This window comes from Leucopleurus acutus, assembly GCF_964270905.1.
Source record: "Leucopleurus acutus genome assembly, chromosome: 9".
NCBI lineage: Eukaryota > Metazoa > Chordata > Mammalia > Artiodactyla > Delphinidae > Leucopleurus > Leucopleurus acutus.
This window is the reverse complement of record NC_139144.1, coordinates 77142373-77164313: the sequence shown is the minus strand read 5'-3', so window position 1 is coordinate 77164313 and position 21941 is coordinate 77142373. Positions and strand designations below refer to the sequence as shown.

The 21941-nt window shown below is 38.7% G+C and overlaps 1 protein-coding gene across 4 annotated transcripts in view; it reads left to right on the top strand.

The window, feature by feature from the left end:
• CTTNBP2 (cortactin binding protein 2) overlaps positions 1 to 21941 on the top strand; it is a gene marked incomplete at its 5' end in the record, with an annotated part of 152598 nt that overhangs the window by 65859 nt on the left and 64798 nt on the right. For all 4 annotated transcript variants that reach the window (XM_082846962.1, XM_082846961.1, XM_082846960.1 and 1 more), the window contains 3 exons: positions 6696 to 8325; positions 14282 to 14485; positions 15915 to 16014. In XM_082846962.1, coding sequence (XP_082703088.1) covers positions 6696 to 8325; positions 14282 to 14485; positions 15915 to 16014 — 1934 coding nt within the window. The remainder of the gene's footprint in view (positions 1 to 6695; positions 8326 to 14281; positions 14486 to 15914; positions 16015 to 21941) is intronic.

Genomic DNA, 21941 nt, shown 5'->3' with positions numbered 1-21941 from the left:
ATCATTTGTCTCTTGTATTTCATTGATTTTTACCTTTATTTCTTTCCTTTTACTTTGTCTTTCATTCACCTAACTTTTCCTCGCTTCTTAAGGTAACAGATGATTGATTTGAGACAACTCTTGTTTTTTAAAAAATTTTATTGAAGTATAGTTGATTTACAATGTTGTGTTTAATTTCTTCTGTACAGCAAAGTGACTCAGTTATAGATTTATATATTCTTTTCCATTATGGCTTATCACAGGATATTGAATATAGTTCCCTGTGATCTACAGTAGGACCTTCTTGTTTATCCATCCTGTATATAATAGTTTGCATCTGCTAATTCCAAACTCCAATCCTCCACCCCCACCCACTTCCCCACCCCCAGCAAACACAAATCTGTTTTCTATATCTGTGAGTCTGTTTTTGTTTTGTAGACAGGTTCATTTGTGTCATATTTTAGATTGCACATATAAGTGATATCATATGGTATTTATCTTTCTCTTTCTGACTTCACTTAGTATGATAATCTCTAGGTCCATCCATGTTGTTGCAAGTAGCATTATTTCATTCTTTTTAATGGCTGAGTAATATTCCATTGTGTGTATGTATGTGTATATATATATACACACACACACCATATCTTCTTTATTCATCTGTCGATGGACATTTAGGTTGCTTCCATGTCTTGGTTATTGTAAATAGTGCTGCTGTGAACATAGGGGTGCATGTATCTTTTCAAAATATAGTTTTGTCTGGGTATATGCCCAGGAGTGGGATTGCTGGGTCCTATGGCAACTCTCTTTTTAGTTTTTTGAGGAACCTCCATACTGTTCTCCATAGTGGCTGCACCAATTTACATTCCCACCAACAGTGTAAGAGGGTTCCCTTTTTACCACATGCTCTTCAGCATTTATTATTGGCAGACTTTTTAATGATATCCTTTCTGACTGGTGTGAGGTGATACCTCATTGTAGTTTTGATTTGCATTTCTCTAATTAGTGGTGATGAGCACCTTTTCATGTGCCTATTGGCCATCTGTATGTCTTCTTTGGGAGAAAACTCTTCTAATGTAAGCAATTAAAGATATAAGTTTGTCTGTATCCTCTACTTTATCTGCCTTTAAATACTCCTCTTTCACTGCATCCCACAAATTTTGATATTTTTTATTTTCAATCAGCCCAAAGTATATTCTGACTTCCTTTGTGATTTCTTCTTAAACTTTTGTACTATTTAGAACTGTTTTATTTTTGAATTTTGGGGTATTATTAATATCTTATTGTGATTTATTTACAATTCTGCTGTGGTCAGAGAACATATTCTGTAACATTTTAGTCTTTTGTAATTTTTTGGTGGTTTTTAATAGCTCAGCAAGGGCATCTGGAAAGACTGCATCATCTGTAGTCCTAGGGTATTCTGTTCCATAGTGTCAGTCAGGCCAGGTGATTTTCATAGTGTTATTCGGAGCTACTGTGTTCTCGCTGATTTTTTAATCTAGATGAGAGAAAATTGTTATAGATTTGTCTTTCTCCCTTCTGTCAGTTCTCACTTCATGTATTTTGGAGATAATAATTTAGCCATCATTTATATTATAGTTTCTCTGTATGTAATGTGTCTTTTTCTCTGGCTGCTTTCAATACCATTTCTTATCTTTGTTTTCATCAGTTTTACTCTGATGTGCCTAGGTATGGTTTTCTTTATCCTGTTTTGGGATTTCTGAGCTTCATGGACATGCAAGTTTGTTTTCTACCAAATTTGTGAATTTTGGGTCCATTTTTTTCTTTTAATATATTTTTCTTCCCCATTCTCTCTTTCTTCACCCTTTGGAAATCCAGTTATGTGGAATTTAGACCACTTTATATTGTCCTACAGGTCACTGAAGTGCTCTTCACTTTTTCAGTCTTCTTTTCTGTGTTCCTCAAATTGGATACTTTATTTTGCTCTGTTTTCAAGTTCATTGTTTTTTTTTTTTTCTTTTTAAGTTTTCCTCTCTCAAATCTTCTATTAAGCTCATTCAGTCAACTTTTTTTTTTCATTTTAGATATTATGCTTTTCAGTTCTAGACTTTCCATTTGTTTCTAGTTTGCATTTCTATGCTAAGACTCCTATCCTGTTCAGTCACTGCAACTATATTTTCGTAGAAAATGGCTGCTTTAAGATTCTTGTTTGCGAGTTCCAGTGTAGATCATCTTAAGATCAGTTTCTGTTTGAGTACATTCCTCTTGACAGGGGATCACCTAAAATACGTTTTTTGCATGCCCAGTAATTTTTTATTGCATACTAGACATTATAGATGATGTGGTACAGAGACTGTGGATTCTGTTATCTTCTGAAGAGTGTATTTCTAGTAAGTAGTTAACCTGGTTAGATTCATACTCTGAACTCTGGCTTTTTGCAGTTGGCAACAGCTGAAGTATTTGCTCAGTTCCATTCAGCAGCCACCTCTGTCATTCAGTATGGAATCTCTTCTACGAATGTATAATTCAAGAGTTAACCAGTGATGCTGGTGAGGTTAGTTGCAGTGGCTCCAGTTGCTTTCATCCTCTGGCTCCTCAGGCCACTGTAAGGGATGCTTTGTGCTTGAGCTCCTGCTGCCAGAGCTATCCGCACAGGGAATAGCCCTCACTTGAAAAGCTCTACAAGGGGAAATCTCATCCAGTGCTGTTGACTTCTTCCTAATGGGAAGGTGTACTCCTCTCCTATTTTTATCACTTTTATTGCTCTCCAGAGCCTTCAAATAGTTATTTTCTTAATATGTTATCAAATGTTTATCGTTATTATCTGCAGGAGAAGATAGTCTAATAAAAGTTGTTTCACCATTCCTGGTAGTGGAACTTTCTCTGGTGTACTTTGCATTGTTATATTATAATTGCTATCAAACTTATAAAAAACATCATCTGTATGTTTAATATGGTCAGCTCTCTAGATCTTTGTTTGCCTGTTAAATGTGTTTTCAGAGGAAAAACACTGTGTAAAACTGACATTTTTAAATAGCACAAATAGTTATTATGTTGTGAAATGAAAACTTAACATTTTTTAGCGCCAGGCACAATGGTAGATACTTGACATGTGTTTGCCTCATTTAATCCTATAATGTAATGACTGTCATTGCTCTGTTGTGCAGATAAGAGAACCAAACAGAACTGATCTTTAGAGGGAAAACTTATCAAGGTGACACGGCCAAGAAGTTGGGATTAGAACTTAGTACTATAGTTCTTACTCTTTCAAGGACAAGAACTTTGTCTCTGGGCCAGAATAGTCAAGGAATTTTTTTTAATATAAAAATTAGTTTTTAAGTATGGGAATATGTTTATATACTGATTGGAAGGAGCTGATAGAGAGGAAGACATTTAATATTTATAAAGAGCAGTGTGATCACTGATGGAGCAAGTCAGAGGTGACAGGGAGTAATGAAGTTAATTGTTGAAGAAAGTCTGACCTTCAGCAGATGGAATCCTCTCTCCCTTAGAGTGAAGGGAAGGACATATGGACTGGAGTGGCTATAAAAAAGCTTAAGGGACGAGACAGGATGTAGAGGGAGTGAGTTAGTCTGAATTTTCTTGATAAAAGAGTCTATTAGGGTAGACTGAGAGTCTCTTGAGTTGTCATTGGGTGAAGTATTGGGGAGAGTAGCAGAGGTTTAAATATTCCCTGACGTAGTAAATGGTAGAGGAGGCTAAACAGAGTTAGGCAGAGTGATTGATGATTGGGGCTCAGAGCTCAATTGAGTTTGGAACCATGTGTTGTAGGTGCATGGTTATGTGGTTTCCTCTGTGCTTTGCTATCTGTAGTGAGATTAAAAAGACTCATGTTCCTCCGAGATCAGATTTATAAGGCACGAATGATGGAAGGACAAAGATGCAGAAGAATTATGGGTGCTTTTATAGGAGTATAGTCTAATGTATAAATATCTGAGATTAGTTGAGTTGACCTCCTGTTGGAAGTCTTTAATTTGATTCTAAAATGTAAGATGAAAGTTATTTCAAAAATAAAGTGTGGGGCTTCCCTGGTGGCGCAGTGGTTGAGGGTCCGCCTGCCGATGCAGGGGACACGGGTTCATGCCCCGGTCCGGGAAGATCCCACATGCTGCGGAGCGGCTGGGCCCGTGAGCCATGGCCGCTGAGCCTGCGCGTCCGGAGCCTGTGCTCTGCAACGGGAGAGGCCCCAACAGTGAGAGGGCCACGTACTGCAAAAAATAAAATAAAAATAAAGTGTGATGACCCATAGTATAGAAATACTATGGGCAGTGTGTGTGATGTGGTAGGAAAAATTTGAGACAGTTGGAGACCTGAATGAGTGCCGGGATCCTGACATGGAATAACTGGATGACATCAGGGAAATCGCCAACTTGGCCTCTAGTTAGTTGTTTTATAAAGTGCAGGTAGCCCTTAAATTCTACAAGAAAACTTTTTTTTCCACCTTCAGAGATAAATTAGGAAAATCATATTTTAAAAATAAGCTGAAAATTTACCCGATATGTGCTTTTTCCTACGTGGCTATAAGAATTTGGAAGGGGAGGGGGTAATACAAAACATATTTAATATTTTCTTTATAGCTCTAATTTTCTGTATGCCTTCCATAGTAACCTATTGCTTGATGCATTTAGGAGAGTTAAAAGTGCTTTAGCTATTAATAAGTCCAATTTTCTGTGAGGCACCCAGATGAATAAAATATACATATACATCTAGTATAGGACAGCACTATTGTTTCCCAAATCTTACGTAATCTACTTATGAAGTCACCCCCAAATTTCATAGAGTAGAGGAGTGTATGTGTATGGATAGTTGTCTCTAATTATTCTTGGGGAATTATCTGTATTCCTGATCACCTCTTTATAGGACCCATTGCATTGCTATTCGGCGACTTCCTCAAAGCAGGAAGAATCCCAAAGTAAGTGAATCATACCTCTGACTGCTGGTTGGGCAGTGAGCCGTTCTCTGCTTTTGGTCTCGTGCGTGACTGAGGGGAATGGATTTCACGGTGAGGAACAGGAGCACGTTCTCAACTGATGGATCACATGCAAGCGTTTCCTTCCTCTGTCACTGATGACTTGGAACTGGCTTGAATAATCCCTGTCTCTCTTGAGAGTATATTTGTGTTTAACATCTGGGGGTTGCGGGAGTCCTTTCCATGTCTTTCATCAGGTAGATCTACTTTAACCTTAAACTGTAAGGACCACTAAGGGAAAGTTTCTCTAGTTGAGAAGGTAAGGCGTGTGGACCGGCCTGACGACTACAGCCCAGCTTGGGATGTATCCCTCACAAGCACCTCATGGCAGATGTTTCCTGGAGAGAAGTGGGAAACCTGGGTGAACATGTTAGAATAGTGCATCTGTAAGGCCTTCGTATCCAAAAAGTCCATCAGCCTTTGGAAGGATGTCTTTGTGAACTGTGTTGATTTCATTCATTCAATCAGTAGTTTATTAAGCACCACTGTGTGCCAGAGACTGTTCTAGGTCTTGGGGACACAGCAGCAAAGAAGACACAGTCCCTGCCCTTGTGGAGTCCTGTTGTAGTTGAGGTAGGCAGGTGCTAACCAAAGAGTGATAAGTACAAGGGTGGGAAGGACTGTTGTCTTCCACAGGATGGTGAGGGCAGCCTCGCTGTGAAGGTGACAGTTGAGCAGAGTCCTGAAGGAAGAAAAAGAGCCAGGCTTTTGTGCCGTTGGGTGTTTTTGTGCATATTAGAAAACCCACCTGGAGGTTTAAAAGTTTTTAAAAGCTTCTTCTCTATGTTGATCAGTTAAGCAAATGTTGCTTTGGAAAGCCTAAATCCTAGGGACCTGTGGCTCAGTGAGCAGACAGAGCCTTTTTCCCTAAAGGAAAACGCACCCTTCTTTCCAGACAGATACAACCCCAGGCCTGGGCAGACACGTGGTGAGAAGGCAGAGCTGGATTTCGGTCCCTCTCACCCCTGCAGCCGGTCACCCTTGTGCAGTGCACAGACTCCTCAGTGCAGGCGCCCTGTGTGATGGGTGGTGGTGGAATTTCTCGGCAGAGAGAGCAGCAAGATTAGAGGCGCTGAGGCAGGATGATGTTCAAGAAACACGGGGGAGACCAGTGTCATGGGAGCCAAGTGGGCAAAGTGGGATTGAAGGAGATGAGGTCAGACTTGGGGTTCACTGATACTGATTGTATTTCTAATAAGATATTTCTTATATATTAGTTCAAAGAACTTTCATATATGATTTTACATGGTTTCTACAGCAACCCATCATAAGCTCAAAGAAGTTTACAAAAAACTAAGTAATATGATTAGCAAGTATAGGAGTTTAGAAATTAACTGAAGTCCTCTGTTTTCAGCACTTTTTATTAAACAGTGCCTCAGAAATGAGTAATTTTAAGGCATTAAACCTTAAAAAAAAAAAAAGTCAGTTCCCTAACAGAGTTCTGTTTTTACAAAGCAGACCTTGCTAAACTCTGTGTTGTGATTTTGAAGCATCAGGTAACTATTCTCCTTTTCTACAGTTAACTTTAATACATTAAATTTTTTTTCTGTTGCTGTAATTTAGATGTTTTTTGTAAAACGGTTTACATCTAGTTTCTCATTTTAATGAGTCTCTAAAATATTATCTGTCATCTCACAACACATTTCAGAAATGTGGCACTTTAACCCAAACCATGTAATTGTTACAAAATTAATAAAAATCTCTCCACTTCTTTGGCTGAAAGAATCCTCTGCCTATTAATCAGGGCTGTCCTGTGCATTTCTTCCAGCTGGAGATGGAAAAGCTTCAGCTCCAAGCCCTTGAGCAAGAGCACAAGAAGCTGGCCACCCGCCTGGAGGAGGAGCGAGGCAAGAACAAGCACGTGGTCCTGATGCTGGTCAAGGAGTGCAAGCAGCTCTCAGGCAAAGTCCTAGAGGAGGCCCAGAAGCTAGAAGAGGTGATGGCCAAACTGGAAGAGGAGAAGAAAAAGACGAGTGCGTTAGAAGAGGAACTCGCTGCTGAGAAACGAAGAAGCACAGAAATGGAAGCTCAGATGGAAAAACAGCTCTCAGAGTTTGACACAGAGCGGGAACAGCTTCGTGCCAAGCTGCACCGAGAAGAAGCACACACCACTGACCTCAAAGAGGAGATAGACAAGATGAAGAAGATGATCGAGCAACTGAAAAGGGGAAACGACAGCAAACCCAGCCTCTCTCTCCCCCGGAAGACAAAAGATAGACGTTTGGTCTCTATATCTGTGGGAACAGAGGGACTGATGACAAGATCTGTTGCATGCCAGACAGACTTAGCGATAGAGAGCACTGACCCCGTGAAGAAGTCACCTTTGACCGTGCCTGTAAAGCCTGCCATGGGGAGCCCCCTAGTTTCCGCCAATGCGAAGGGGAATGCGTGTGCCAGTGCCGACTTGGTCAGGCCAGGTATCGACAGGCAGGCTTCCCACGGTGACTTGACTGGTTCCTCTCTGCCCACTGTCCCACCTCCAAGCGCAAACAGAATTGAGGAAAATGGACCGAGCAGCGGCTCAACACCAGATTTAACCAGTAGCGCATCCCCGCTTCCCAGCACCGCCGCCCCGGCTGCTGGGCACACGCCCGCCCCACCTCCTCACAGTTTACATTCACCGTGTGCCAACGCGCCTCTGCATCCAGGCCTGAACCCGCGAATCCAAGCGGCTCGGTTTCGATTTCAGGGCAATGCTAATGACCCAGACCAAAACGGGAACACCACCCAAAGTCCTCCATCCAGAGATGTATCTCCTACAAGTCGTGACAACCTAGTGGCCAAACAGCTAGCTCGGAATACTGTGACCCAAGCACTGTCAAGATTTACGAGCCCTCCAGCGGGAGCGCCCCCGAGACCTGGAGTGCCCCCCACGGGGGACGTTGGCACCTACCCCCCCGTCGGTCGGACCAGTTTAAAGACTCCCGGTGCCGCACGAGTTGACAGAGGAAACCCTCCTCCCATCCCTCCCAAAAAGCCAGGGCTCTCCCACACTCCTTCTCCACCGCACCCGCAACTCAAGGTTGTCATGGATAGCAGCAGGGCCTCCAATGCAGGGGCCAAAGTTGATAACAAAACTGTGGCTTCGCCTCCTTCCAGTTTGCCACAAGGGAACAGGGTAATAAGTGAGGAGAATCTCCTTAAGTCTTCCTCCCCTCAGCTGCCACCAAAACCATCCATAGATTTAACTGTGGCACCTGCAGGCTGTGCCGTTTCAGCCCTGGCCACGTCTCAGGTGGGTGCCTGGCCTGCTGAAACCCCTGGACTGAACCAACCTGCATGTTCAGAAAGTTCCCTTGTCATTCCCACCACCATTGCCTTTCGCTCTTCCATAAACCCTGTTAGTGCCTCATCCTGTAGAGCAGGTGCCTCAGACAGCCTCCTGGTAACAGCATCAGGTAAAGGGATTGGAATGTTATACCCTTCTTTAAGAATGTGGCCTGTCCTCTCACTTGCCTTTGTTTCCTTCACATTGTCTTGAAATGTTTTTTTTAATTTGATACTTTTTTTTTTCCTATTTCTTTCCTCTCTTTTTTTGTGTTTTTCTCTAAAGGCTCCGGGGTATGGTGATTCATCTTGCTATATGAATTGTGGTTTTGTTATGCTAAGTGTTGTCTTCTTTTAAAAATAACCTGAAAGTAGTGGTTTGGAGCACATGGAGACCATTAATTTAGAGAGACTGAAGCATTTCCATGGGAGGAAGGGCTCGTCCTTCTTATTAAATATCTGTCTCAGAAGACTTCAGTATTAGTGAGCCATCGCCAGACAGTCAGGTCTGTCCCTTCTGAGATGACATTTGAAAGAATGCTTTCAAGTAGTTATTGACACTACAGTCAACCTTGGATTATCAAATTGATTAGAGGTGTTCTGTAATTGGTATATCCTAAGTTTTAATATCAGTTTGGTGTTTATTTTTTTTAACCTCAAAAATAGTGTGTATATTTGTAAGTCTCTGTTCTAAGTTTAGTTTATTTCAGAAGTTATTTAGAGCTGTCATCTCCTAACACTTGAGCACAGATGGATAACATAGCATGTGGGCTATATTAGAGAAGGTTTCCATTGCAGATGTGGTTTATGAAGTCACCGAATCTGGGACTCTTGAACAAAGAATCGATAAAGAACTGGATTTTTCCCTTTCGTTATATAGTGCTAGAGGAAGCATTGCTTTTTATTGGCATTCATCTTTCACTGAGTAAATATGGCTCTAAAATAATGTTACGGTGTCATAGTTCTGTTGAAACTTCGCAGGGTCTCTTCTACCCCAGGATCTTAGTGATTAGTACAGACTGTTGGTTCTAATGAGAGAGAACTTTAAGAATTAAAGGAAGATCTGAGCTGTGTTACATTTAAAATTTAGGGAGAAGCATGGGAATAAGAAAAACAGGTAGTACTGTACTTGCTAATTTTATCAGGTAATGAGAGCATTATAATGGGACTTATTTATCCAATTATAAGCTGTCTCCTTGAAATTAAGCTCTTTGAGAGGCTAGATTCATATTTTAAGGGGCAAAATTGGGAATTGGAAACAGCATGGACTTTGATGTCAGTCAGATCTGCCTTGGAGTCTAGGCTCTGCCATTGACAGCTGTATGTTTTGGGGGATTTTTCTTGAACTGAGCAACTTTTCTCATCCTTAACATGGAGCTTATGCTGCTCATATTGGGGAGGGTGGCTGTTAGGAGGATTTAATATCATAACGTACAAAGAGCATGGTATTGAGCTTAGAGCAGCATGAGTGATGAACAAAAAGAGGGGCTATTACTGCTTCAAATTACTGTTGCTTAAAGCATTTTGAAAATTTCCTTTAGAATTGACTCTGGTATTGCTTTGGGATGTCTTTCCAGGCATTGAGCATTCCATATTTTTTTTTAATCTAAAATGGTATTACTGAGCTGGATGGCCTTTCTCATGGCCTAAAATGATGTTAGCTGTTTGCCACAAGTTAAATCCACCCTCAAAGGAGGAATTTTTGCTACCATTCAAGGAGCATCAGAGAATGTGCTATAAGGACTTAAGGTAGTTGCAAAACACAAGTTCCAAAAATGTTTGGGGACATGGCAGTGCTGTTGACATAAATGTATAGGCTATAAAACAGAAAACACTTCCTGGGATATATGAATTTTGCCAGTTTTTTAAAAAATACAAAGCCATCTTTGCTTTATACCCCAGTGATTTGCCAGTAGTTGCCTTGGTCATTACTGTGTTCCAGAGTTCAGCTCCAAATGCCCTTTGTTCCCCATGCAAAAGCTTTAAAATCAGGATCCGTGACTGAAGAACTTTTGACAGCAGGATTTTAAGTTAACCGTTAAAGTCAGAGAATTCCTAGTCCATTATTTATTCACTAAAATGCCCTGCCTAGGATACAATGGGGTTTTGGGTAAAGGAACCATAACTCCTCTGAAAAAACACCTTTGCTTGTGTCTAGAGAACAAAAGAGGATAAATAGTGGAACCAAAGAAATAGCAGTCACTGAAGATCCGTGAAACTGGTTCCTCATTTTCTGTTCTCTGATTTTGCAGTTTGGCCAAAATATTCTTAGAACTGCAGGATTGCGTTTGGTGCGGTAACAAGCTTTTTTGTCGTTTGATTATAAAATATAGTTTATTAGGAGAAAATGGAGGCAGTGGAAGTTGTTAGTCATGAGCAAGAATTTACTGAACATCCATTCTATTGGGGGATAGAAATGTTATTGCAGTTACATAGTTGGGGTGTATAACTCAACCATGGATGTAGGTCAACCTGAACTTTCCAAATGAGATATAGGATTTCACCTGTTTTCCATTTAGATGCCCCTATTTTTGCTGCTGTGCCCGCAGCAACTAGGAAGCACCCCCCCCATCCTCCTTCCTAACCTACCTGTGCCTGGGTGAGCATGTGCCTCGCCAAAACATAGGCTCAGTGAAGGGTATGCATCTTGTAAATAGCCACTAATGTCATTGTGATTGGTAAGAGCAGGACATGGGGACAGAGCATGTCTATCAAATACCTGGTTGATGTGTTTTCCAATGTCGGTGATGAAAAAAGCACTGGACTGAGTATAAAAATGCAACGTTAGTCCATTTCTGCTGCTTGCTGTGTATTACCCTAAAGAGCAAATTCTCTCTGAGCTATTAGTTTTTCCATCTAAAAATGAAAGCACTGAACCAAAAAAGTAATAATAGTTCCAAACCAAAAAGATGTATTAAAATTGCCTGTTGAATTTTTCAAATAGCATCTCACTACCTCTCCCTCTTTGGAAATCTAGATCCCATGATCTTTCAAACTCTAAAAATCTGTTTCTATGTCAGCTTATATGTATGATAAACAATTATGGTTAAATGAAAGCACTGAGGAGAATTGCAATGACGAAAGATACCACTTTAATGAATTGTGTTGTAAATTACTCTAACTCGATTAGCAGTTTTATAGCCAAATGTTAAATTTTTAAATAACCTTTAAAATTATAAACAAATTAGAATTTCTTGCTGCTGCTGACCTTGTCAAATGAACACATTTTAATTGTTAGGTGAACAGAAGCCTAAACCAGAAATCACCCCAGGCAACTGAGTTTCCATACCCTTGCAAGTGTTGTTTCTGTTTTTCTTAAAAATTATTATTTGATACATTTTATTTAATTTGGTTCAGATTTTTTTCCTTAGGTAAACATATATTTAAAAAATTATCCTCCATGTTTAATTGGCTTAAAGGCTAAGTCAGAAAACGAGATTGATCTGAGCTATGAATGAGATTAACCTTCTCCACACTCTGAAGCTGATGCCAGAAGCTGTTCTTCACTCCTCTGCCATTGCATGTTCTGTCTGTTCCCTTCATCACTGCACGTTCTGCCAGATGCTCACTTTTACTAATGTTTGCACATGATACTGCAAAGCTGAATGACCTTTTTCTAACATCATTAAAGTAGCTGTATGACTGCAGGTCTGTTCTATCATTACTTAACCATTACTTAACCAGTCAACTAAATATTATCACTTTTATCATTGTCCGGAATTTCAAATGAACAGTAAAGTCTCATGGTGAAGTTTTATTTTTCCCATCTTTATAGCAGGATTTATTATAATAACTTAAGCTTGCCTGTGCTGGAGAAAATTGAAATGATAGTGGAGATAAAAAAATGTAGTTAAACTTTAAGAATACTTGGTATTTATAAAGCATTTTTCACTTTTAAAAGATTATTAAGTGTATTTAAAATAAGAAAATAAAATTGAAATATATTCTTCTGGAGTTTTGTATAACAGAACTGTAAGACTCTAGAGTGGTCTAGAGATTGAGAAAATTTTTGAATAAAATATTTTGTCTTAAGGTAGCTTAACATTAGAAATGGAGTTTCCCAGGAAATTATCTCCATAATGGAATATTTCCATTAAAAAAGTTAAAATATATTTATATTTTAATTGTCCCCCAAAGTCTAGAATTGTATTAAAAAAAGAAAAATGAAAACAAAACCCAAAAGAATAGGAAACAATTTAATATATACCAGTTGATATTCTTAAAAGGGTGTCAAGAACTGAGACCCCTGGGGTGAGGTAGAGGGATTGAGAGAGACAGACAGAGGGAGAGACAGAAAGGGGACTGGGGTCAAGGTCGGGAGGGAGGAAAGGGAGAGAGACAGATAGACAGACTGACTGAGCATGAGCCACAGTCCCTCCTATTCCACAGAGGACCACAGTGCCAATGCGTTTGAATTGCTTTTGTGTTTGCTTTGCAGTCAAGGTTTCATACCTTGGTGTTTATAATTTCTCTGTTTATCATCTATTTCTAATAAGTACTGATTTAATTTTTGTGGGCTTGTTTCTTTGTTTTTAAGAAAATACAAAAGGTAAAATGTTATCAGAGAGGAGCCTTCTTGTAAGTATGAAGTAAAAAATCTTACTTTTGTAAGAAGAGCTAACGAATATCAATGGGAAAATATCGTAAAGTTTAGATAAATATTTAATTTTGTGAGCAATGAATTTTATGTTATTGCAGTCTAATAGGGTAAAAGCAATAAATTACTCAGAGACCCAAATAATTGATTCTGTAGATATAATATCCAGTTTTTAATAAGCAGTTTCATTTGTAGAAACTGCTTTTTTTCCCCAAAGAATCTTTAAAATACTGAGAAATACTTTGATATGCACTTTTTTTTAATACTTAGTGAAATAATTTAAGGCCAATAATTCAAGATTCAATTATGAGTTTATTACATATTAATATAACACCCATGTACTTAGAATATTATCCTGTTACCAAGGTGCAGGGAATATAAAAGCTCCACTATTGTATCTTACTACAGAGAATGTTACCAGACAGAGGTAGAAAGTGTACCCCAGGAGTGAATATGTGCACATATGCCCCATATACACACCAACTTTCAGGTTTTGGGGGCTCCATAAGGAAGAAATACAAATGACTTATTTTGAAAGTTAATTGTATTTAAGCCTAAAATACACTAAGTACCTATATATCATGTTAAATAAACATTTTTACTTTACTGTTTTTACAGCCTTTTGATCAAGGAAGAATTCAGAAAATTTTCCATGCTATATGCAACCGACTTCACACACTTAACAGATTCTCTTCTAAAGCTGCTAAATACTGATGAGAAATCTCTATGATAACTCTTAATGACTTTTGTTAAAACTCTATGGTAGAGTGTTCTGTTTTGTGGCTGATGAAAAGTTTTTGGTGCAAAATGTGAAGATGACCAGATGACATAGTCTTCAAAATTGTGTATTGAATATTTGTGCTGGTATAGTCTATATATGTGTGCTTCTGTTAGCTCTTGACACTGAATAGAAGTTGGCTGCCCATTATTTTTCTTCCCAAATAAGGGAATTCAAGGAATGTAAATAGATTCCTTGACAGTATTTGGTCCATCTCAGTGGTTTATGTAAAATTTATATTAAGTACCTTGGAAACATTGTAGAAAAAGGAAAATTTCTATTTTTTAGAATTATCTATATCTTATACCTAAAGATATCTATCAGTTGATACCCAAAATTGAGGAAATCTGTACATAATTTTAAAATTCAAATTGTTTTGAAACCCTGAGGAGGCGTTTGAACTTTCAAATCGAGACAGCTTTCTTAGTTTCCTGAAACCAATCACCCCTTTAACACTTACCTGTGCAAGACTGATGACTAAAAATAATTTGTCACCATGTATGTTAATTTAACTAACAGTAGATGTAAGATTGAAATAACAGTACAGATTTATGCTAAAGTAAATATTAACAGATTGATAATGTTAGAAACCACGTAATCCTCTAGGGGTACATGTTCATGTGTCTGTGTGTGTGTAATTCAGAAAGGAGTGGGTAATATCTGTCTCTTGACCTTGCTCCTACTCTCTAACTAGGGTCACTTTAACCCACAGGCTGGTCACCCTCCCTAACCCCTTTGCTAATGAGTGGTGGTCCTGCCCCCCTGGCTGGCAGGCCCACCCTTCTTCAGCAAGCTGCTGCCCAGGGAAATGTCACTTTATTATCAATGCTGCTTAATGAAGAAGGACTGGACATAAATTACTCCTGTGAAGATGGCCATTCTGCCTTGTATTCTGCTGCTAAGGATGGACATACAGGTAAGATGGTGGCATCTTACCTCACTGTATCACCCTCTTGCAAAAGGATGCAGAATCAAAAGCACCTGTAACCACTGTTATGAGCAAAAGGTGAATTTAGGTTTCAAATTTTCTCTTTCGGGTAGAATAAATAACTTTTTTACATGATTTAAAGATTTTATAAGCATTTTAAAAATCCAAATTGGACAGTTCCGTAATAATCTAAATTTTTACTGCAGATAGCAAAAAGTTATCTCTGTTTTATGCACAATGAAATGTATTCGGTTTGTAGAAATTTGGGGTCTAGTAACTGTAAAGGACATTTTCAAATAAAGCCCCCCCATATGTTATCGCTTTGGCCAGGACAAAATAGCTCTAATTTGTTAGAAATAGCTGGTGTCTGTGAAAGCAAAGCCTTAGGGCTTTAGCACATGCTGCAGTGAGGGAAAGTTTGAGTAGTTAGGAAAGGTCATGGGTCTGAAATTGTTCTGTAGTTGGAACAATTTATAGTTATTTGTATTTTTTTAAGAGAACGGAGAGGTTGTACAATTATAAACGACATATCGATGAAGTCGGGGAATTAATCTTGTTCCTTGAAAAGCAAATCTTAGAGTCAAATATACTAAAACATACAGTAGTGCAGATAAAGAGATGATTCAATGGCAAGAACAAAGTCAAATAGTGTTGCATATGTAAGCCATGTGATCCTTGGATAATTCACATAATGTGGCTTCCTTGGAAGTTTTCAGAGCTTCTCTCTGTTCGAGTGGACTACATGCAAGATTCTAGTGAACTACAAGATGATAGCTCATTATTTTAAAAGTATTTTGGAGTACTTCTTCCAAAGTACTGTGGGAATTTTCTCTAAAGAAATTCAGTCTAGTTAATAACATGTGGAATGTGAGGTCTAGGTGCTATTTTTGCCTGAGTCTGATGACTTTGTGTGGCTTCTCCTTGATCTTCATTCAGGGAGTTAAGTATAAGATGACCACAACATGAAAGCATTTTAAAGATTAAATTAAACATCATAAAGTAAGAATTTAACTATTTAAATACAAAGAATGGTATATCAATTTGGTGAATGGATTTTGTTCTCCATCCAGTAATATTATTTTTGGGGATTGACTGATGGGAAAATCTGATAAAACATTTTCTGACATATGACGGTCCTTTCACTCATCAGCAGCTCCTCTCCCCCTGTCCCGCCAAAAAAAAAGAGAAAGAAGTCATGTCTTAGTTGGTGACTCTGGGGTATTACAATCCTGGGGGAAAGGGGCCGCTTTCCCTTTATAAGAGTCTGTGGAGTCTCACAGCGGCCCTGAAAAAAATTGTCAGATGAGCTGTGCATCAGAGAGGTCCCTTGGGGTTGGTGTTTGTCTACAGCTCGTACAGAATTTGGTTCATCATGACTAAGTGGGGAGTTAAAATGGCTTTCTATTAAAATCCATAGACTGTGTGAGATTGCTGCTGAATGCAGAAGCCCAAGTCAATGCTGCTGATAAAAATGGCTTCACACCCTTGTGTGCTGCAGCTGCTCAGGGACATTTCAAGTAAGTGATGCTCTTAATTCTTTTTTTTTTTTTCCTATGAAAAGAGCCTCTTTATAATTTGCACACATATTTTAGTTCTGGCTGAATGTGTAAACTAGTGCTTAAGATCCATTGGCAAATAAATTCAACTAAACATATTTGAGAATTTAAATGCAAAGTAGGATCCTAAATTTGCTCTTCTTTTTTTTTGTTGTTGTTTGTTTTTTATACAGCAGGTTCTTATTAGTTATCAGTTTTATACACAGCAGTGTATACATGTCAATCCAAATCTCCTAATTCATCCCACCACCACCCCCATCCCCCCCACCGCTTGCCTTGCTTCGTGTCCATACGTTTGTTCTCTACATCTGTGTCTCAGCTTGTGCCCTGCAATCCGGCTCATCTGTACCATTTTTCTAGGTTCCACATACCTGCGTTAATATACGATATTTGTTTTTCTCTTTCTGACTTACTTCACTCTGTATGACAGTCTCTAGATGCATCCACATCTCAGCAAATGACTCAATTTCGTTCCTTTTTATGGCTGAGTAATATTCCATTGTAGATATGTACCACATCTTCTTTATCCATTTGTCTGTTGATGGGCATTTAGGTTGCTTCCATGACCTGGTTATTGTAAACAGTACTGCAATGAACATTGCGGTGCATGTGTCTTTTTGAATTATGGTTTTCTCTGGGTATATGCCCAGTAGTGGGATTGCTGAATCATATGGTAGTTCTATTTGTAGTTTTTTAAAGAACCTCCATACTGTTCTCCATAGTGGCTGTATCAATTTACATTCCCACCAACAGTGCAAGAGGGTTCCGTTTTCTCCACTCCCTCTCCAGCATTTGTTGTTTGTAGATTTTCTGATGATGCCCATTCTAACCTGGTGTGAGGTGATACCTCATTGTAGTTTTGATTTGCATTTCTCTAATAATTAGTGATGTTGAGCAGCTTATCATGTGCTTCTTGACCATCTGTATGTCTTCTTTGGAGAAATGTCTGTCTACGTCTTCTGCCCATTTTTGGATTGGGTTGTTTGTTTCTTTAATATTGAGCCGCATGAGCTGTTTATATATTTTGGAGATTAATCCTTTCTCCGTTGATTCGTTTGCAAATATTTTCTCCCATTCTGAGGGTTGTCTTTTCATCTTGTTTATGGTTTCCTGTGCTGTACAAAAGCTTTGAAGTTTCATTAGGTCCTATTTGTTTATTTTTGTTTTTATTTCCATTACTCTAGGAGGTGGATCAAAAAAGACCTTGCTGTGATTTATGTCAAAGAGTGTTCTTCCTGTGTTTTCCTCTAAGAGTTTTATAGTGTCCGATCTTACAATTAGGTCTCTAATCCATTTTGAGTTTATTTTTGTGTATGGTGTTAGGGAGTGTTCTAATTTCATTCTTTTACATGTAGCTGTCCAGTTTTCCCAGCACCACTTATTGAAGAGACTGTCTTTTCTCCATTGTATGTCTTGGCCTCCTTTGTCATAGATTAGTTGACCGTAGGTGTGTGGGTTTATCTCTGGGCTTTCTATCTTGTTCCATTGATCTATGTTTCTGTTTTTGTGCCAGTACCATATTGTCTTGATTACTGTAGCTTTGTAGTATAGTCTGAAGTCAGGGAGTCTGATTCCTCTAGCTCTGTTTTTTTCCCTCAAGACTGCTTTGGCTATTCGGGGTCTTTTGTGTCTCCATACAAATTTTAAGATTATTTGTTCTAGTGCAGTAAAAAATGCCATTGAAATTTGATAGGGATTGTATTGAATGTGTAGATTACCTTGGGTAGTATAGTCATTTTCACAGTATTGATTCTTTCAATCCAAGAACATGGTATATCTCTCCATCTGTTGGTATCATCTTTAATTTCTTTTATCAGTGTCTTATAATTTTCTGCATACAGATCTTTTGTCTCCCTAGGTAGGTTTATTGCTAGGTATTTTCTTCTTTCTGTTGCAGTGGTAAATGGGAGTGTTTCCTTAATTTCTGTTTCAGATTTTTCATCATTAGTGTATACGAATGCAAGAGATTTCTATGCATTAATTTTGTATCCTGCAACTTTACCAAATTCATTAATTAGCTCTAGTAGTTTTCTGGTGGCATTTTTAGGATTCTCTATGTATGGTATCATGTCATCTGCAAACAGTGACAGTTTTACTTCTTCTTTTCCAATTTGTATTCCTTTTATTTCATTTTCTTCTCTGATTGCCGTGACTAGGACTTCCAAAACTATGTTGAATAATGGTAGTGAGAGTGGACAGCCTTGTCTTGTTCCTGATCTTAGAGGAAATGGTTTCAGTTTTTCACCATTGAGAATGATGTTTGCTGTGGGTTTGTCATATATGGCCTTTATATGTGGGTTCCTATAAAGAATCAACCTGGTTGGAACCTTGAGGTAGGTTCCCTCTATGCCCACTTTCTGGAGAGTTTTTTTTTTTTTTTTGCGGTATGCAGGCCTCTCACTGTTGTGGGCTCTCCCCTTGCGGAGCACAGGCCCCGGACGTGCAGGCTCAGTGTCCACGGCTCACGGGCCCAGCCGCTCTGCGGCATGTGGACCGGGGCACGAACCCGTGTCCCCTGCGTTGGCAGGCAGACCCCCAACCACTGCGCCACCAGGAAAGGCCCTCTGGAGAGTTTTTGTCATAAATGGGTGTTGAATTTTGTCAGAAGCTTTTTCTGCATCTATTGAGATGATCATGTGATTTTTGTTCTTCAATTTGTTAATATGGTGTATCACATTGATTGATTTGCATATATTGAAGAATCCTTGCATCCCTGCGATAAATCCCACTTGATCATGGTGTGTGATCCTATTAATGTGTTGTTGGATGCTGTTTTCTAGTATTTTGTTGAGGATTCTTGCATCTATATTCATCGGTGATATTGGTCTGTAATTTTCTTTTTTTGTAGTATCTTTGTCTGGTTTTGGTATCAGGGTGATGGTGGCCTCGTAGAATGAGTTTGGGAGTGTTCCTTCCTCTGCAGTTTTTTGGAAGAGTTTGAGAAGGATGGGTGTTAGCTCTTCTCTAAATGTTTGATAGAATTCACCTGTGAAGCCATCTTGTCCTGGACTTTTGTTTGTTGGAAGATTTTTAATCACAGTTTCAGTTTCATTGCTTGTGACTGGTCTGTTCATATTTTCTGTTTCTTCCTGGTTCAGTCTTGGAAGGTTATACCTTTCGAAGAATTTGTCCATTTTTCCAGGTTGTCCATTTTATTGGCATACAGTTGCTTGTAGTAGTCTCTTAGGATGCTTTATATTTCTGCGGTGTCTGTTGTAACTTCTCCGTTTTCATTTCTGATTTTATTGATTTGAGTCCTCTTCCTCTTTTTCTTGATGAGTCTGACTAATGGTTTATCAATTTTGTTTATCTTCTCAAAGAACCAGCTTTTAGTTTTACTGATCTTTGCTGTTGTTTTCTTTGTTTCTATTTCATTTATTTCTGCTCTGATTTTTATGATATCCTTCCTTCTGCTAATCTTGGGTTTTGTTTGTTCTTCTTTCTCTAGTTCCTTGAGGTGTAAGGTTAGATTGTTTATTTGAGATTTTTCTTGTTTCTTGAGGTAGGCTTGTATAGCTATAAACTTCCATCTTAGAACTGCTTTTGCTGCATCCATGGGTTTTCAGTCGTCGTGTTTTCATTATCATTTTTCTCTAGGTATTTTCTGATTTCCTCTTTGATTTCTTCAGTGATCTCTTGGTTATTTAGTAGCGTATTGTTTAGCCTCCATGTGTTTGTGTTTTTTACGTTTTTTCCCCTGTAATTCATTTCTAATCTCATAGTGTTGTGGTCAGAAAAGATGCTTGATATGATTTCAGTTTTCTTAAATTTACTGAGGCTTGCTTTGTGACCTAGGATGTGATCTATCCTGGAGAATGTTCCGTGCGCACTTGAAGAAGAAAACGTAATCTGCTGTTTTTGGATGGAATGTCCTATAAATATCAATTAAATCTATGTGATCTATTGTGTCATTTAAAGCTTCTGTTTCCTCATTTATTTTCATTTTGGATTATCTGTCCATTGGTGTAAGGAGGTGTTAAAGTCCCCCACTATTATTGTGTTACTGTTGATTTCCTCTTTTATAGCTTTTAGCAGTTGCCTTATGTATTGAGGTGCTGCTATGTTGGGTGCATATATATTTATAATAGTTATATTTTCTTCTTGGATTGATCCCTTGATCATTATGTAGTGTCCTTCCTTGTCTCTTGTAACATTCTTTATTTTATAGTCTATTTTATCTGATATGAGTATAGCTACTCCAGCTTTCTTTTGATTTCCATTTGCCTGGAATATCTTTTTCCATCCCGTCACTTGCAGTCTGTATGTGTCCCTAGGTCTGAAGTGGATCTCTTGTAGACAGCATATATATGGGTCTTCTTTTTGTATCCATTCAGCAAGCCTGTGTCTTTTGGTTGGAGCATTTAATCCATTCATGTTTCAGGTAATTATCGATATGTATGTTCCTTTGACCATTTTTTTAATTGTTCTGGGTTTGTTTTTGTAGGTCCTCTTCTTCTCTTGTGTTTCCCACTTAGGGAAGTTCCTTTAGCATTTGTTGTAGAGCTGGTTGGTGGTGCTGAATTCTCTTAGCTTTTGCTTGCCTGTAAAGCTTTTGATTTCTCCATCGAATCTGAATGAGATCCTTGCCGGGTAGAGTAATCGTGGTTGTAGTTTCTTCCCTTTCATCACTTTAAGTATATCATGCCACTCCATTCTGGCTTGTAGAGTTTCTGCTGAGAAATCAGCTGTTAACCTTATGGGAGTTCCCTTGTATGTTTTTTGTCGTTTTTCCCTTGCTGCTTTTAATAAGTTTTCTTTGTCTTTAATTTTTGCCAATTTGATTACTATGTGTCTTGGTGTGTTTCTCCTGGGTTTATCCTGTATGGGACTCTGCGCTTACTGGACTTGGGTGGCTATTTGCTTTCCCATGTTAGGGAGGTTTTCAGCTGTAGTCTCTTCAGATATCTTCTCTGGTCCTTTCTCGCTCTCTTCTCCTTCTGGGACCCCTATAATGTGAATGTTGTTGCGTTTAATGTTGTCCCAGAGGTCTCTTAGACTGTCTTCATTTCTTTTCATTCTTTTTTCTTTATTCTGTTCCATAGCAGTGAATTTCACCATTCTGTCTTCCAGGTCACTTATCCATTCTTCTGCCTCAGTTATTCTGCTATTGATTCCTTCTAGTGTAGTTTTCATTTCAGTTATTGTATCGTTCATCTCTGTTAGTTTGTTCTTTAATTCTTCTAGGTCTTTTTTAAGCATTTCTTGCATCTTCTCGATCTTTGCCTCTATTCTTTTTCCGAGGTACTAGATCATTTTTGCTATCATTATTCTGAATTCTTTTTCTGGAAGGTTTCCTATCTCCACTTCATTTAGTTGTTTTTCTCGTGTTTTATCTTGTTCCTTCATCTGGTACATAGCCCTCTGCCTTTTCATCTTGTCTGCCTTTCTGTGAATGTGGTTTTTGTTCCACAGGCTGCAGGGCTGTAGTTCTTCTTGCTTCTGCTCTCTGCCCTCTGGTGGATGAGGCTATCTATGAGGCTTGTGAAAGTTTCCTAAATTTGCTTTTCTTAATGATAGATGTTTGTATATGAGGGAAATGAAGAAGAGGAATATGCTGTTTCCAAACCTCATGTGAATGAACTTGCTTCCGAAGAAGATTATTTTTAGCATATCAACATAAAGTCATCCCTCCTGTCTATGGGGGATTGGTTCCAGGACCTCCTACAGATACCAAAATCGAGCATGCTCTAAGTCCGTTATATAAAATGGTGCTGTATTTGCATATAACCCACGCATGTCCTCCCGTATACTTTAAACCATCTTTAGGTTACTTATAATACGTAATACAATGTAAATGCTATGTAAATAGCTGCGAGCATGTGGTAAATTCAAGTTTTGCTGTTTGGAACTTCCTAGGATTTTTTCTAAGTATTTTCCATCTGGGGTTG